Consider the following 16286-nt stretch of genomic DNA (forward strand, 5'->3'; position numbering starts at 1 on the left):
CAAACATCACCTGTTAACCCTGACCTGTGGAAAGTGAAATGAGAGGTTGGTGGAGTCACAGAAGGAACTAGCATGTTTCAACAAATCTGTATTTAGTCTTTAGAGACAAGAGAGAAAGGGAAGGGCAAGGCAAGGGTGTTGTACATAATAAAAAACACACTCACTGTATTTACTGTCTTTTCAAGATGAAGATGAGAAGGTAAATACCGCTCTCATTTCTGTGTGTTAAGTACAGAGATAGAACTGGGAGGTGATTATCTAGCTACTGAAAGCAGGGGAAACAGTTAGCCTTACCCTAAGGTAGAGGTTAAGGCTAGCAAATGAGATACAGCGAGTTATTTAGTAAGCTTTACAGGCTATCAGCACCTCTGATGAAATGGTTATTATATAGTGCACATTAGCTTTTTGGAGATGATACCAGTTTAAGCCCCTGAACTAGCTGCTAGCAACATTGTAGCATAGCAACTCTAAATTCTCAACACCCACACGACACATCTTTTATAATCAACATATGTAGGACTAAATAAGGGGACAATGGTGGTTTTGCAGAGAGCCAGCCGACAATTTGGAGGTATACTGACCATCAACAGCTAGTTTAGTCATGCTCACTTTGAGCAGTACTCCAGAGGTCCCGTTCTCACAGTGAAGCTGTTGGATTCACACACTCTCCAGCTCTGAAAAAAACTAGGTGATTCCTAAATGTAGGTCTTTCCATCTCTTTTCCTTTTGTAGAAGTTCATCCACACCTGCAGCCCCTGCACCAAGCTAACAGATCTCAACCACTCTGTCCACTGAGCACAGAGGGACACAATTTATACCAACCTCCATGAAACTCCTGAGCAAACAATTTAATCCCCTAAATGTTGAAGTACCCGAGCAATACTGGGATTGGTAAATTCCAACCCCTTAAACTACTTGTTTCTAAAAAGAGAAATCACATAACTTTTAAGTACTGTTCTAATGCCCAACACTGGTCAGTAATAACAGTAAAGAATTTTGGACCAGAGCCGTCTTTACCCATGACCTCACACATGGCTCTGTCTCCAGGATGTTGTGTGTATATTATAAGTAGAGCAGAAGAAAGATCCAAGGACTGGACCCCCTACTGGACTGTCATCAAATCTCATGAGTCACTGCTCGCTTAAAGTTCACAGCTGTTCATATCCCAAACACTGGGCAGCTGTCTCTGGCATGGCCTGTGCCACTTCTCTACTTCACTACTGTCCACTATGCGACACGAGAAAATGCAAAGCCCTGCAAACTGAAATAGTCAGCGTTTTGCCTTCTTGTCATACTTCGAGTTAAACATGATGAGTGCCGGTGAGTTGTGTATAGCGGCTAGTTATGGTATGGAGACATATCAGGTGGCAGATTGATGTCTGTCTCGCAGTGCTGGCATTTCATGTCATAATGTTTCCTCTTGTCAAATGGACTGATGTTAAGGGCTAAGCAAACTGAAAAGCTGACTTTTAAGAGTGCCTTCATGATGTGTATTAAGTGAGGGATCATGATGAAATTTTTTGAAACCTATTTTCACTTGCTGGAGAAGACAAAAGCACTTTCAGGGGAGAAAAAAAAGAGCTCTTACTAATCTAATACACTTCTCGGTGAAACCTCATCCCTCAAACACAGTCACATGACTTGCGTAGCAGGCGTCATGTTGTGAGTGGAGTCCCGGCGGATACGTCCTGGGCGTGAAACGCTTGCATACCTTCTGTTTAGATCATCATCCTCTATGTGTAACGTTTATAAGTGTGATGTATTAATACAGTTTATGACCCCCAACCCCCCCTCATGGTGACTGGTCTTTTTAAAGTCAATTTCAGCATTAAACATGATCTCACTTCCCTTGACTGTATGATTTGTCTCCCCATTTTAGAGTAATTGATACCATCATGTGATGCTTTAAATTTGGTCTTTATGAAACTAGTCTTTTCCCTTTCACACCCTTCACCTATCCCAAAAACACACACACGCAGCCCCGTTTTTCCTCTCGCCTCGGTATCCCTGTGGTCCTTATTAACAGTGGAAATGTATACAGTTACAGAGCCAAGTAAGTGTTTGTCCCTGGAGGGGATCAGCTGAGGGGTCACAAACTACAGATGAGGGAGTTTGTAACGTTCTGCATATTTGGAATCAGGCTGTTTACTGACTGACTGAGCTCACATATGGTAAAAATCTGGGCTCCAGAAAGACACAGAGCAGGGAGCAGAAATGAGGCCATTTAACACCTCTGTGGTCGTGAGACGCTATTTTCAAATGGTAGAAAACACTCTCTGGGTAACACTTTACAATATGGTAGATGAAATATTGAGTCATTACCAGGATCTGACTGATCATTGATGAATCATTAGTTTCTGAGTAACTCTGAATTAGGGACTACATAGATCTATATATGATCATTTACTTCATTTGTTGATATCTGAATCTACATACAGAGCATGTTTTTAATGAGTTTTCCCTAATGAACTCTGAAAGAACTCCTGAGAAACTACCAATACAATCATTTAATCATTTAATAATTGTAAAGTTGGTTCATGAGAGATCAGATTGTTTTGCACTTCAAGTAAAGCTACGGTGTAGTTTAACACGTGTTATAGAAAGTGTGCCAAATTTCTCTTATCAGAGTTCAATTTGGTAGATCTACTACAGCTGTAAAAAAAAATGCTTTAGAGAAATTGGTTATGATTGCATCTAAAATTACTGGCCATTCTCTTGAATTTATAAAGTTCAGCTTGAATGTTGTAAGAGGTTATTCTCAACCAGCAGCTCCCCTCTTTGAGGAAATGCCCTCTGACAACTCTGTTTTAAATCTTTTAATTGGTTGTCTTTGTAATTATGTATGGTTTACATAGTTTCAGTGTGTTTAGGCTCAAGGAATATTGTTTTAGCTTCTTTTTTTTTTTTTTTTTTTTTTTTACATCTCTGGTTGTGTATTTTAAAATGTTTGTGTATATGGTTTTATTACTGGAGTGTTGTTGTGTCTGTCCTGTTGTAGCACACTAAAGCCAATTCCTGACAACAACTTCTTATAATGGCGATAAAAGTTAAACCTGAACTATTTCCAAATGACTTGCATGTTAGTGTCCCCCCATGAATACAGTGTGTCATAGTCATTTTGAGCAATTACACCCTTCTTTTCTTTGTGTTTATTTACCATTACTAAGGGGCCACTTGTAGTGATAAACCCACTGAGAATTATCACCTCACTCTGCAGTTTCTGTCGCCTCTATGGAGCTTTGTAGCGTATTTCAGTTTTGTTTTGTTTTTTTGATTTTTCTGGCCCACCCCTTTAGTGCAAAACCAGCAACAGGATGATTTAGAAATAGCAAGAAAGTGTAGATTCACAGATTTCTGTCACATTCTGTTTCATTAACATACTGTTTCAAAGACTGTCTTATGTAATATTATCTACTATACAGTCCTTTAGGAACCTAGTGATGCTTTACTTATCATTTAGCTTCCAATTTGTTCCTCACATGTTCCTTGGTAATTACTCAGGATTCTGTCTTCTGTCTTCTGTACTGTAAATAGTAATTGATAATTGTCTTGTACAAAGCTTCCTTGCTTTTTCCTGTAGTGTAATGACCTCATCAGTATGAAAATAGACACTGACCCTACCATGAAAAGATGATGTCAAAATATAGGATCTATATTTTTGAAAGCAGCAAGATGTCATCCTTTATTTAATCAACAGTCTTTACCACAGCCATCGCCTGGCTGTTTCATCTCTTTCAGCAAACAGGAATCTTTCTGTTTTCTGTCAATCTTATTTTGTTATTTTGCCATAACATGATGATTCATCAATGAGACAGTACTCAGCTGAGTGGTGAGAGAGCGCTGCATTGACATTGTTTTACAGCTGCCTGCAGGGCTAAGACAGACAATGCCTCACTCAATGGGAGCAGGAAAGAGGTTGACAGACCACTGTGTTTAAAGGGCACTTGGAATTCAGCAGCTTATGAAGCTTCGCTGTGGCAATGGGGGGGCGGAAGCCTCTTTTCGGAGGGGGGGGGGTTAATCTGCAGTGCAAGCCAACACAAGTCTCAGGTGGCCGAGCTCCTTGATCACTGCACCATGAGAACCACCTGAACGGTCAGAGCAGTGAGAGGGTGGGAGCAGAGATTGGCCGGTGGGGGGGGTTATGGCCAGTATGTTATGGTAACTCCTTCAGTGACACAGTAACCTGCTAACTTCACCCCAGTGACTTTTTAATTTCTCCTCAGAGAGGATTCAAAGTCATTGCACCGTGCATATTATAGTACAACATGAAGAGGTCAATACAAAGTATTTATCTTGTTGCAACACAATACCTGCTGTTTAATGCTATGGAGTATTTCCCTGTTTCCCAAGATCTGTGGATTGTCATGATGAAATTGTTGTCAAACACAACTACAGCAATACACTGTGATGTGTTGCAGTTTTTGGTGAACCCTCCTGTGAGAAACCATTCTCTGTGGTCACATTACAATCTGCGCACTGGATACCTCTTACACGTGCAAATATGCGTTGAGGAAAGCAGAGGTTGCGACACAAGGAGTGACTGGTAAAGACAAGGCCCTGATGTATATCAGGAGGAATAGATCACTGTTATGACTGGGGAGTTCAAACCCATTGAACCGTGAGAGGGAGAGTGGCTCTGGAGCTGTTTGTGCTCTCGGGCCTGTGCTTTGCTCAGGTTTGGGGTATAACAGGGGGCGGAGGGTGTAAAGGGGGGATTCGAACCCTGGATAATAAATCACCTGACATGTCAGGGGAAGAGCTTCCACTGCTGCCTTTAGTTAGTGTACAGTAGGAATAACATTAGAATTAACATTTTGTACATAAATTCTTGGACAGCTCCAAACGCATCTGGCAGGAATCTCCAGTATTGATTTTCCTAATGTTGATTCAGTATAATATGATATTTGCATGTAATGACATAATATTTTCGTTTCAGCTGAATTCAAATGGGTCAGCCACCTTCTTTAATTCCTCTGTCAAGTCATGTTGTATATACATGTATCTCCCTGAATGAATTAAAATAGCAAAGTAAGATCATTTTAAGCAAAAACAGAGTAACTGCACTACACTGGCATAAATCAGTGTCAAAACCCAGCATTGAATAAATGATTGACCAAGTGCAGAAAGATCAAATAAGGGGACCTTGAACGGAAATGACGGATAAAACAAATGTTTTATGTACAAACACTGAGAAAGAACTGAGAAAAATTAGCCACTTTGCGTAATAAAAAATATTAATTAGGAGACTAAGGCTCGAAATGTGATTATACCTTTCATGGTCAGAACTACAAACCATCAAAAACCATAAAATCAAATGTACCATGCATGATTTCCACTGATGTCTGGTTCACCACAATTGATTGCTTCCATAAGGGCACAAACCCTTGGCCACATTTTTCACATGCACACACCACTGGAGCATTCTCTAAGTTCAACTCTTTGCTTTAGCGAGTTGTTAATCTGAAAACATGTGCAAGCAAGTAAAACAGACACACAGTATGTTCATTCCTTAGATCTTATACTGTTTAATATACTTATACTGAAAGAGCCAGGTCCTTAGTCATTAGTCCTCCTCTCACCAAACCTCAACCTCTCCTTTCCTCTGACCCAACAGGGTCAACTGTGGCCAAGGGCCAAGCATGGACGAGGGCCCATCCAGGATATATTATTGCCTATTTAAGACAACGAGACAGTTAACATGTGGAAACCAACAAACCCCTGATCAGCACTTTATTATTAAGACATTGCTATTTGATCTGTGGAGCAATGACCTCATTATGTGCACAATTAGGGGCTACTGAGGGCATAACTTCCTGCTGCCTTTTGTTTGAGACATATAAGAAATTGAAGTGTCACTGGCTTAATGGGGACTAGTGAATATCAGTGCTCTTTATAACCATTAGTCCACATGAACAAGATGGATTGGGCCTTCAGCAGTGGGAGCATGCTCCAAATTTGAGGATTCCATGATGTATAGAGGCCTAAGGCAGACACTGACTCATGTGCAGAGACCTGACTCTGTACATCTGGCAGAAATTGGGGATGTTTCATTCATTAACCATGGCGTCTGCGGCGCATTAATGAGTATGTGGGCAGCTACACTCACTCCTAAATAAGCTATCCAGTGCAGTCATTTTGCTAACTTTAAAATGTGCTGTAGGTGATAAAAGCTAGTTAGTGGCTAGGTGGGTAAAATGAAGTTAAAGTGATAGCTAGAGGCCTTAGCACCTGCACGTGACCCAGTAGGTCACCTCCCTGCAGCCTGAGAAAGCTGCACATCTGGGGCTCATCATTATTTTCACACAAAAAGTTTACCTCAGACTTTTCAGAATCCTTTTGCCCCAACTCCCACTTTCATAAAACAGAAAAACCTTAAATCTTAAAAGGAGCTATTTGTAAGATTTACTATTGCTATATAAGCAACATTAGCATTAACAGCTGTTTACTTACCGGTCTTGCCGAGAGCTGCGTTTACAATACAAGAGGTTATTATACGTCCTCTGAGCAGCGCTGCTCCTTCAGGGCAGCCTGGAGGCTACAGTGTCTCGTATCGGAAAGTAATGAGAAAGGCTGCCTGGGCTAGGGCTGGCTGTTTAGCATGCTAACATCAGTATGAGAAAAGAAGTGATAGAAATAGAAGCAAAACAAGAGGTCTGCTTTCCACAGTTCTTGGTGAGTAAAGGAATGAAGTTGATACTGAACTTGCAACGTTCCTTCTAGACAGGTTAGCAAACAGGTGTTAATACTAACGGTAACAATAGCAAAACTTACAAATAGTTTTTTAATAACATTTTTGCAGCCCTAGAATTATTTATATTTAATAGCTATCACTATGGAAGTGTTTCTTTCTTTCTTTTTTGCACTGAACCTTTATCACTGACACTACTTTCTGTAAGCTCTATGTAAATGTGCCTTTTTCTCACAACTTTGCTTCTGTTTGTCAAATTCATCTCTTTTTGAACATTGTCACTCTTGGATCTTAATGATGAAAGAAGAGTGACAGTGGTTTTAGTGGAATGAATAGCCTCACAGGAGGCTCGGAGACTGGATGAATAACACATCGGGGAGGCATCAGACGACTTACAGTGAAGAGATTTTGCCCAAAATAACAATAACTTCATCTCAGGAGCTCTGAAATTCAGATGCAGCTTAGCCAGACTGACTCGAACACTGAGTCTACAGTGCATTCAGAGCGGTTCTGTCCATCCTTTTATACATGTTGTCAACTATACCAAAATGGAATGTGTGAATCTTGTTGTTTTATTAGTTTGAACTGCTTCCAGATGTGCTTTTAATTTTTTCTCTTTCTTATTTCAGTGCAGCTTCACTTCATAGCAGATGTTTACACATTTCCTGCATTGGAAACCTAAATCGAGCATTGTGTAGAAAACTCTGGGATCGATTGATCTCTCTGCATAAGAATTAGTCCAGGAGATAAAATGGTTTATTAAATATTAAAAGAAACAAATCATAAGTGAAGAAAAACTCCAGCATATTCGCAGTGATGACCGTATCTGATATCCAGCAAAACCAGAATAAAAATTGATGTGGTAAACCAGCATTTGGTCTACCACTGACCACACTGTGATTTTAGCTGAAATGTGTCCATGAAACCTCTAAGTTCACAGAGAGAAAGAGAGAGAGAGGGAGACTTTTAAAAAGTAATAGCCATGACTTGGAGACTAGATGTTTTGTGTCAAAGAAAGAGCTTACAGGAGCCAAAAGTGTTTCCGGTGAGCCCACCGAGTCTAATTACTCACAATGCTGTGACATTAGTCTTCAAAGGACATGAAAAACAAGACTCCTTTCACACGTCCATCAACTTTGTGTAAGACTTTATGTGCCCAAATGATTAACGAGAACCTGACCACATCATGGCCAAGGAAGTCTACTTCCTCCAATAGATGACAGTGAAGAATGGCTCATAATGCCCTCTGTGCTAATTATTTTGTGCTTTGAGTGCCTAATATTTTCCCATGAGTTATAATTACATACCACTGTGGTTGTTTTTAAAAGAAATTGCTTAAAATAATACGTGAAATCTATAATACGGGCCAAACATAGGCCTAAAGATTAAGATATATATAAAACTCTAGTGTTCTAAATTTCTTAAACTGCATTAAATTCAGGCCTACAATCACACACTTATATCATAGTCCTTATATAGCCATTGAGACTATCATACGCAAGAGGTGTAAGAGTTCTCTGTTTACCAGCTACACCTTTGCACAGTAAATGCACGAGTGCAGTTCAATACGTCAATCCTCAAATAAGTCCTTCCTTTTTGAAACTAATTATAGAGCAACTCCCCTTGATTTATTTACCATACAAACAGAAATAACAATGACACAGAGTCTTGACCCAATACCTCTCTGACAGTTTCAACAAAGGCTCATAATGATGGAGTGTTAGGAAAAATAGCCCAACTGATGCTAGAGTTTTGACGTCAATACTGAGGGTTAAAAATATTTGATATTCTTTTTCCTTTTTTTTTTTTTTTAACATAAACATATAACAAACCAACATTTCCCATCTTCAGAGTGAAGCCACAGGGTTCACACCCTTCAACTCCGAACAAAACCATTTCCCTGTCAAACTCCTGGCAAGACAGTGGAAAAAAACAACCTCCAAATGGAGTGTTACTGGGATTAGTAAATGTGATGTAATTCCTGAATTTCAAATTGTAATCCCTTGCACTACACTACTTGTAACTGAAAAAAGTAATCACATGCATAGAGCAAACGTCATGACGACACATCAGGGCAAGCCCCTGCTCCACCAGTTTATACAACTCAATGTGATATTTCCTTTTAACATTTTTTTTTTTTTTACGGGTCTTCATGACAAAGTGAAGCATTTGCGTAGGGTTTATTTTCCAAACCTGCCTCCACTATACGTCATTGTCACTTGGTTTCATGCGTAAAACTCACCAATGCTCTCTTCCATTGTTGTATTCGAAACACTTTGTTTGTAATCTCTAATCTAAGATAATCACGACCCCTTGACTTGCCCACAAACTCGCCTCTCCTGTTGAGCTGTGATGTCTGTAGCCTGTGAACATCTGAGGCTTATGGGAAATGATGTCAATGGGATTTTGAATGAGGTTTTCTCGGCACTGTGACAGAACCCAGAAGTTCTGGTTCCACTCTGGCTCTCTATAGTGCTAACACATTACTGAATACCCAGCACCACGTGTCAGTGCTCTCTGGTGGACAAACTATTTAATGGGGACACTGTTTTTAATGACCTTCTATCTTTGTTATTTCTGAGCTGCAGTTACTTATGGGCTGCCATTTAGCCCATATAGATATTATCAATGATAAGTATTGGCTGATAGATTGATCCATGCAGCGGATATAGACCCAGCCAATATATAAGTCTAACTCTACAGTCTAAAGCTTTTATATGAACTCATTATTTATCACCTCAAATGCATCACAAGTCTCTGGAATAATAGCCTGATAAGCAATTTTATTAATGTTCAAAGCAAAAGACTTTGAAATAAAAGAAGAAATAAGCTCAGTTAAGTCTCACATTGGCAGAATGTCAGTTTCTTCCATAGTTTCAATAGTGTCATTCACGTTTTCCATTAGCAATAATCACTGCTGAAGAAAAAGCTAAAACCCTGAATTCCAGATGTTTTTGTTGCTGTGGTTGATTCTCACATAGTGACTGACGCTGGAGTTGATTTCTCGGCTTTCTAGCACTGCAGCTCTCGATCCTGCCCCATGTGTGGTGGTCGAGGCGCACTCACCATTGGCTCGGGAGCCTATGGGGGCGTTGCTTCGCAGTTGGTGAGTGCTTAGGGTGCAAGGGGTGTTCTAGGGATGGCTAAGGGAAAGCGTACTTGGCACTGATCCCTCCTTTCAGTATAGACTACAGTTTACATTAGGCAGCATTTTTTTTTTTAAATATTTCTTGTCAGGGGGATGAATGTGTCATAAATAGTTCGCGTTTATAGAGGGTAGTGGATGCATGTTTAGCAATGCGATGAGGCCAGTGCACTTTGCAAGACTTGCGCTGCAGAGAGCCTCCGCGGATCCCACGACCTGTTGCTGCTGACAAGCCGGGGGAAGGGAGAGGGAGCAGGGGAGCCGCTCGGGAGAGACAGAGGGTACTTGCCTTGGAGACGACAGCCTGGGTTACTTCAGCGGAGCAAATCATGCAGTTTGCAATCTGGCTGGTTGGACTAATGTGTCATCTGTCAGCACTTGTCCGGGACACTTTGCAATACCGATTGCATCCAAAACAAGGTAGTGTTTTGTTTTGATTTATGAGTACGGTGGAGTGATACGGTTGGAGGTGTTTAAACAGTAGTTTGTGGTGTGGGAGAGTGATGCCTGGTGTACAGTAGGGCTGTCAGTCTGCAGCTGACTTTGCTTTGCTGTTATTGCCGCTACTTTTGTCTCTGAATCACAACTTTCTCTGACTTCTCTTTTTTTTTTTTGATGCAGAAAGCTTCATCAAGCAGCTGTCATCGTATGAAATCATCACCCCGCTCCGTGTGAATGACTTCGGAGAATCATTCCCCCACACATTGCACTACAGAAGGAGACGGAGAAGTTTAAATGACGACCTGTCGGGTTTACGGGTTCACTACAGGATTGATGCATTCGGGGAACGCTTTCATCTCAATCTGACCGCGGACTCCGGCTTCATCGCCCCCTCTTACACAGTGACACACTTGGGAGCGGAACAGAGCAACGGCACGGACTCCTACTTCCAGGACCCGGCCGATATGCGCCACTGCTTTTTCCGCGGACACGTCAACGCCAAGAGCGAGTACCCCGCCGTCTTCAGCCTGTGCACTGGCCTTGTGAGTATACTGACTTTTAATCGCCTTTAAAGATTTTTATTTGAGATGATGCTGACAGGCCTCCACGCTTCGTCCCGTTTCAATCAGTTTCACCCATTCATTTCCCCTCATAACCCGCCAGCTTAAGTGAAGTGTGCAGGAGTGTAACAAGAGCAAGTGTTGCTGGACTAATGTCACAGAGGAGGGGAGGCGCACGGCCCTGCATCTTCCTGCCTGTGTGTGTGGTGATGCTGCTGTTGCACGGAGCAGTCTGGGCATCAGGGTGGTTTAAGTGTTAGTGAATGGGGCATCCACTCTTGCTGAAGTGCTCTTGAGCAAGGGACACCAAAAGCCCCGATCAGCTCCAACAAGGGTTGCTGCTCTGTGGCTGACCCCTGTGGCTGTGAGAGGGCAAGGGAAAAAAAAAAATAAAAGAAAGAAAGACTTTTGATGGTAGATCAGTTATTTTAAGTAATTTATCAATCACAAATGCCTGGTCCAAGCTCCTCAGATGGGATGACTTGTTGTTTCTTTCTGTTTCACATCTTTGTGCATTTAATATCTTTGCATTTGTTCATAGTTTTTCACTAAGGAAAAAAAAAAAATCATCAGATCAGTGGTTAAAGAAAGTGATCATCAGCTCCAGCCTCAAACAGACATTATCATTCAGTCTGAAGCAGCTGTTTTGCTTTTTGATTGCTCCTTATCATATCTTTTAGATCTTATGGGGCTGTAATGGAGTTATTGGGTAATAATGAGTTTACAGCCCCATTGTACCACATGAGGATCCTGATGCCCGAGTCATTTAATTTGCTGACTCCTGTGTGAGAGAATCTGATAAGTGCTGAAGGGGATGACTTCATGGGTCACATAAGGTTACTGGTCCAGGGGCAGGGGGTTGACCTTAGTCGCGCCAGCCGGATTGTGGTGTGGTGTAGACTCTGTGTGGTGGGGGGTGTTTGGCTGGCCACTGCAACACAGACAGGAGGAACATAGCCTTGGATTCTCCCTCCCTGTCATAACCCCTTTCAGTGACATAATCCTTATTTTAGGTAGGTGCACTGTGTACAGTACCAGGATAGCATGTCACAGAATAGGTGTCAGCTGCACTTTCAGGCTTTTTGAACTAGTGCATTCACAATGCATGATTGTACTCCAGTTGCAGCCTGGCATAATGATTGTGAAATTATCTCTTACTGGGGATTAACTGCCTTCAGTGTGGCTTTTGAGGAAAGAGACCACCACATAAAGTGTTTTGTCATGTTTGTATTGCAGTTTAAGACACGAGGTATGCTGGAATTATCAGGGTAATAAACTTTTAATTGCCCCTCTGCCCAACTTTGATGTATGACTCGCTTATCCAAACATGTTTGCATCCTTTTTCAAGCAATCTTTGTTGCTTATCCGCATCATCACTCATTGAGAATGACAGGACAATGGAGACAGCACCAGAGGCTATTGGGTCATAAATGTGTCCGTATCTGATCACTCGGGCTTAATGGCCAGGCACATTTTGTTGGGATGAGGTCATTAAGGAATAATTAAGCCCTAAAACAAAGGGGTCATTCTAGAAAAAGCAGGTTCCCCTTTCGTCCATAGTTGCTCAAAGCCGTCCCCAGGGGGGATTTGGAGGAGGGGGGGAAGTGTTGAGGAGCTTTTGGCCTTTTCAAAGTGAGCTGTGTCGGGTAGAAAAGAGGAGAATCGCTGTGAAGAGGAGACAACGGCCAGTGAAGGTTGTGGGGGAACTTAAGGATTGCTCACACTGTGGGAAACGTTAGCTCACTCTCTCAGTTCACCCACATAATAGAAGTGTGTGGTGAGTCACTCTGTCCTGAGAAATGAGGCTATCTTGATCCCAGCACCAAGCGATGTACCTCTGTGCAAAGATCAGGCTCCTGACACCTTTATGTCCTATTTAACTTCAGAGATTGACTGCAACCGTACGTTACTTTTGCGTGACTCAGCACCCCCGGGATTTGAGAGTGTCTTTGTTGGATTCAATCAAACAGATGTGTGCCAACAGTCATTCCATCCATGTCATGGGTCTGACCTTGCTTCAAATAGGAGTCCCTCACTTGTAAGGTCCAGTTCAGCACTCACTATTGAACAGCAACAATTGTGTCCGTTCGAACTTTTGCCAGATTTGCTGCTGAGCTAATGCTGGGAAACCCTGAAACTCTGCCCCCTCCATTGACTCAACAGAGCATTTGTCTGTTCAGCCTTTCGTTAACACCACATGAGAACTTTAGAAAGGCTCGACCATAACCATCTAATTAAAGTTAACTCGCTATAGATAGTGATTTACAAGCTACAGGTAAACATCTACCAGTTGTTACGCTGTATAAATCATTCATTACGTCTAGATCACAACAATAGTAGTTGTAGTACGGCAGCAACATTCTCATGTTTAATTAAATCTTAGACAAAACTTTGAAGTCTCTCAATCAGATGAGACAAAACAGGATGTTTTGAGTCGTCTTTTAAACTTACATACACAAGAAGTCCTTAAAGTGCATGAAAAAAAGTCCAGAACTAAAAAAGCTCAAAACAGGATGTCGGTTTGACATATAGGATGGTTCATATGACTAGATTTGTCATTGTCAGTGATTGATAATTAAAGCACACAGGTAAATGATCTCTAACATTGGATAATTTTTAATGTTGATTGTGTGTATAACATAATTTTTTGCAGTCCAAAGTCAACTGGGAAATGTGTAAATTTTGACCCATCAAATTAAATTTATTTTGTTTTGTTTTTTTATATATTTTTTTCCATTGGGTGGACAATTTTCTTCACACAGTTCAAAGATATGAAATGAATTTAAAGGGAGAGTGTCAGTTGCAGTTTGTAGCTGTGATGGAGAGGTCGTCTCTGGGAACTGTTTCCCTGAATTTATTCAGCACAATAATAAAGTTGTGAGTGAAATCATGAATTTTATTTTACTGTTTAGCTACATTGGGCCTGCGATGTATTGGCACATCTTACTCTAAAATGAAAAGACTTCCCGGGTGAGCAATACTTCAGCTTCAGCTTCCTCTCCAGGTAAAGCATATGTCGCAGCATCTGAAGGAGGGGAGCTCAGCGCAGCCCCTGCACGTCTATTCCATTTGTCTTTGGCAGAAGACAGTTATTTCTACAATGTAATTGGATTCTGCCAATACTTTGATTAACTCCTGCTTGACGGAACCGAAGACATGGTAAGATTGCAGGACAGCATTAGAGGCAGAGGACAGCGTGCCACTTTGAAGCTCTGGCGTCTATTTCTTACGGTGCAGGTTGTTTCTATCATGTGTCATGTTTTCACAAGCTCATTACACTGCAGCGATGAACACATGCAGCGCTCAGGGCTTGCAGCACTTTTGAGGAAGTATGGTACATAAACGTGCGAGCCAACTAATCCTTCACTCTTTGAAAGACGGAGAGGAAAGGTACACATACAGTTTGTACATGTTTTCCATATCCGATTTGTATGTTTTCCATTGTCAAACGTCCGTCACTTGTGGGGATGGTTATGGGATAATGCTGCCTCAAAGATAACATTCCAGAGTCCAATATCCTGTTTAAGTGTGCGCATGAAATTACCATACAAACACCATCGTGCCTCATGGCCAAGTGAGCTAAGAAGCTTTGTGATGGACTGAGCTGCCAAATCAATATTAGCATTCCTCTGTCAGCAGCTCTGTCCATGTGTGATGATGTCACTCCTCCCAGTGTCAGCTTGTGAGGGGGAAATGCAGTTTTACAGATATAACAAGCCTTCCACATTAACACCCAGTGCTTGAAGGTGGAAAATGGTTGTCTGCATTGTGATGATTTACTTGTGCATCGATAAATGTATAAATGCCTTTAAAATGTTATCGATTCTCCTGGTTAGAGATGTTCTCTGACCTTTCTGATTCAGCATGTTTTCTTTTTTTTTCCATGTGCACCTGCCAAAAAAACAGAGCCTTTTCAAAGTATGGAAATAATGCACACAGCGGTGCTCAAGGGCAAAACAGAATGACTACAATTAGATCACAACCTCTTTAAATGAAACTATGCCGCTATCAGTAAACTACACTTACATACACACAGTACAGTATGCACACATGGAAGCACATGCTTCATACCAAAGCCATCAATGACATCTTTTTTTTTCTTCTTCTTCTTCTTTTTTTTTTTTCGCTGTAGATTGGAACTTTTACGACACAACACGGTGAATATTTCTTGGAGCCGCTTTTAAATGCTGCAGGGGAGGAATATGACGAAGAGCACAATAAACCTCATCTAGTCTACCGACATGAGAGGAAGTGGAACGTTTCGAAAACCGACAACAACACGGAGACCTGTGCTGCCTCAGGTAACAGACTGCCTAACTACACTGCCTGTAACCACTGTCTGTCTGACTTTCACCCACCAAACACTTACCTCCTGATGACCTGCATTCACTTTCTGAATGTAAAATTATACTCAGTCACGATCTTTGGCTTGCAGGATACCCAGAAGATTTCAGCCTTGATTAAGGGGTGTTACTGAAAACTCCTCAGCTTAATTAAGCTCCCGCACTGCCTGGTGTTTTTACTTGTGTTATGCTGCAGCATTCAATCCCAAGACGGAGTAATTACTTTTTAGTCTTCGGTTGCCATGAAAAGAAGTGGAGAGGTTTTTCCGCTTGGGAGATTGCTTGAAAGTTCCCCCAGTTTCATTTGAATTTTTATGGTAGAGGCCTTTGGGTGGTGGAGAGGGCCTCAAGAGAAAGCAGGGTGACCGAGTGGAGTTCACCACGATGCAAGGCCTTGAGGGTTGTCCTTGCAGGGAGCTCCGTGGGCGGCCTTTGTTGGGAGGTGCAATAAATCTTTTATGTACAGGCCGCTTGATTTGCTTGTTGTCTGAACCCGGCCATTGTCGCCTGGTGGTGGCCATTGTGTGGGGCGGCAGTTTAAAGAACTTAGAACTGACCTGATGGGCCAGGCCAGTACCTCCTTAATATGCTTTGCCCTTTCACTCACTCAGTCTGTGTGTGGTAAACAGAGACTGAGAAATCTGGAGGGTCTCTCAGCCCCCACTCCGAGGCACTTTTAAATATACTCTCCCTTAAGAGCTGGGTGAGTGTAGGCTTGGTGAATGACCCCTGACTTCTGATTCTCCCAGGAATATGCATTACCATTCAGTTATGTTTACGTCTTGGCCGGTTATCGTTTTAATAGCTATTTAATGTGATACATCCTGATTTTTTTCATCTCATAACATTAACTATAAACCATCATACTCCTTGTAGAAATTATGTTCAGTGGGAGGAAGATGTGCATATGGCAGTGACACCTGTAGGGCCCCATCAAAGGCCAGCAGGTAAACAATGAGCAGGAGGATTAAAAGAACCTAGTGGGGTTGGGTTAGGACTATGAGGTGTCCCAGGCTGCGGCTCCTCAGCTTTATCAGATAGGCCCCTCTCCAGATGCAGCGATAAATGGGCTCTTTGAAGGCCTCACCGAGCCAAGACTAACAGGC

At 41.8% G+C, this 16286-nt stretch overlaps 1 protein-coding gene across 2 annotated transcripts in view; it reads left to right on the top strand.

Annotated features, from left to right (window-relative positions):
* Positions 1-16286, top strand: part of LOC130175780 (A disintegrin and metalloproteinase with thrombospondin motifs 20) — a 116589-nt gene that overhangs the window by 26160 nt on the left and 74143 nt on the right. The window contains exons 1-3 of one of the 2 annotated variants that reach the window (XM_056386321.1): positions 9846-10256; positions 10458-10819; positions 14970-15138. In XM_056386321.1, coding sequence (XP_056242296.1) covers positions 10166-10256; positions 10458-10819; positions 14970-15138 — 622 coding nt within the window. In that variant the 5' untranslated portion in view covers positions 9846-10165. Of the gene's footprint in view, positions 1-9845; positions 10257-10457; positions 10820-14969; positions 15139-16286 lie in introns of those variants that run through there. The other variant, XM_056386322.1, reaches the window with a different exon arrangement.

The sequence above is a fragment of the Seriola aureovittata genome, chromosome 10, assembly GCF_021018895.1.
Source record: "Seriola aureovittata isolate HTS-2021-v1 ecotype China chromosome 10, ASM2101889v1, whole genome shotgun sequence".
In the NCBI taxonomy this organism is placed as follows: Eukaryota; Metazoa; Chordata; class Actinopteri; order Carangiformes; family Carangidae; genus Seriola; species Seriola aureovittata.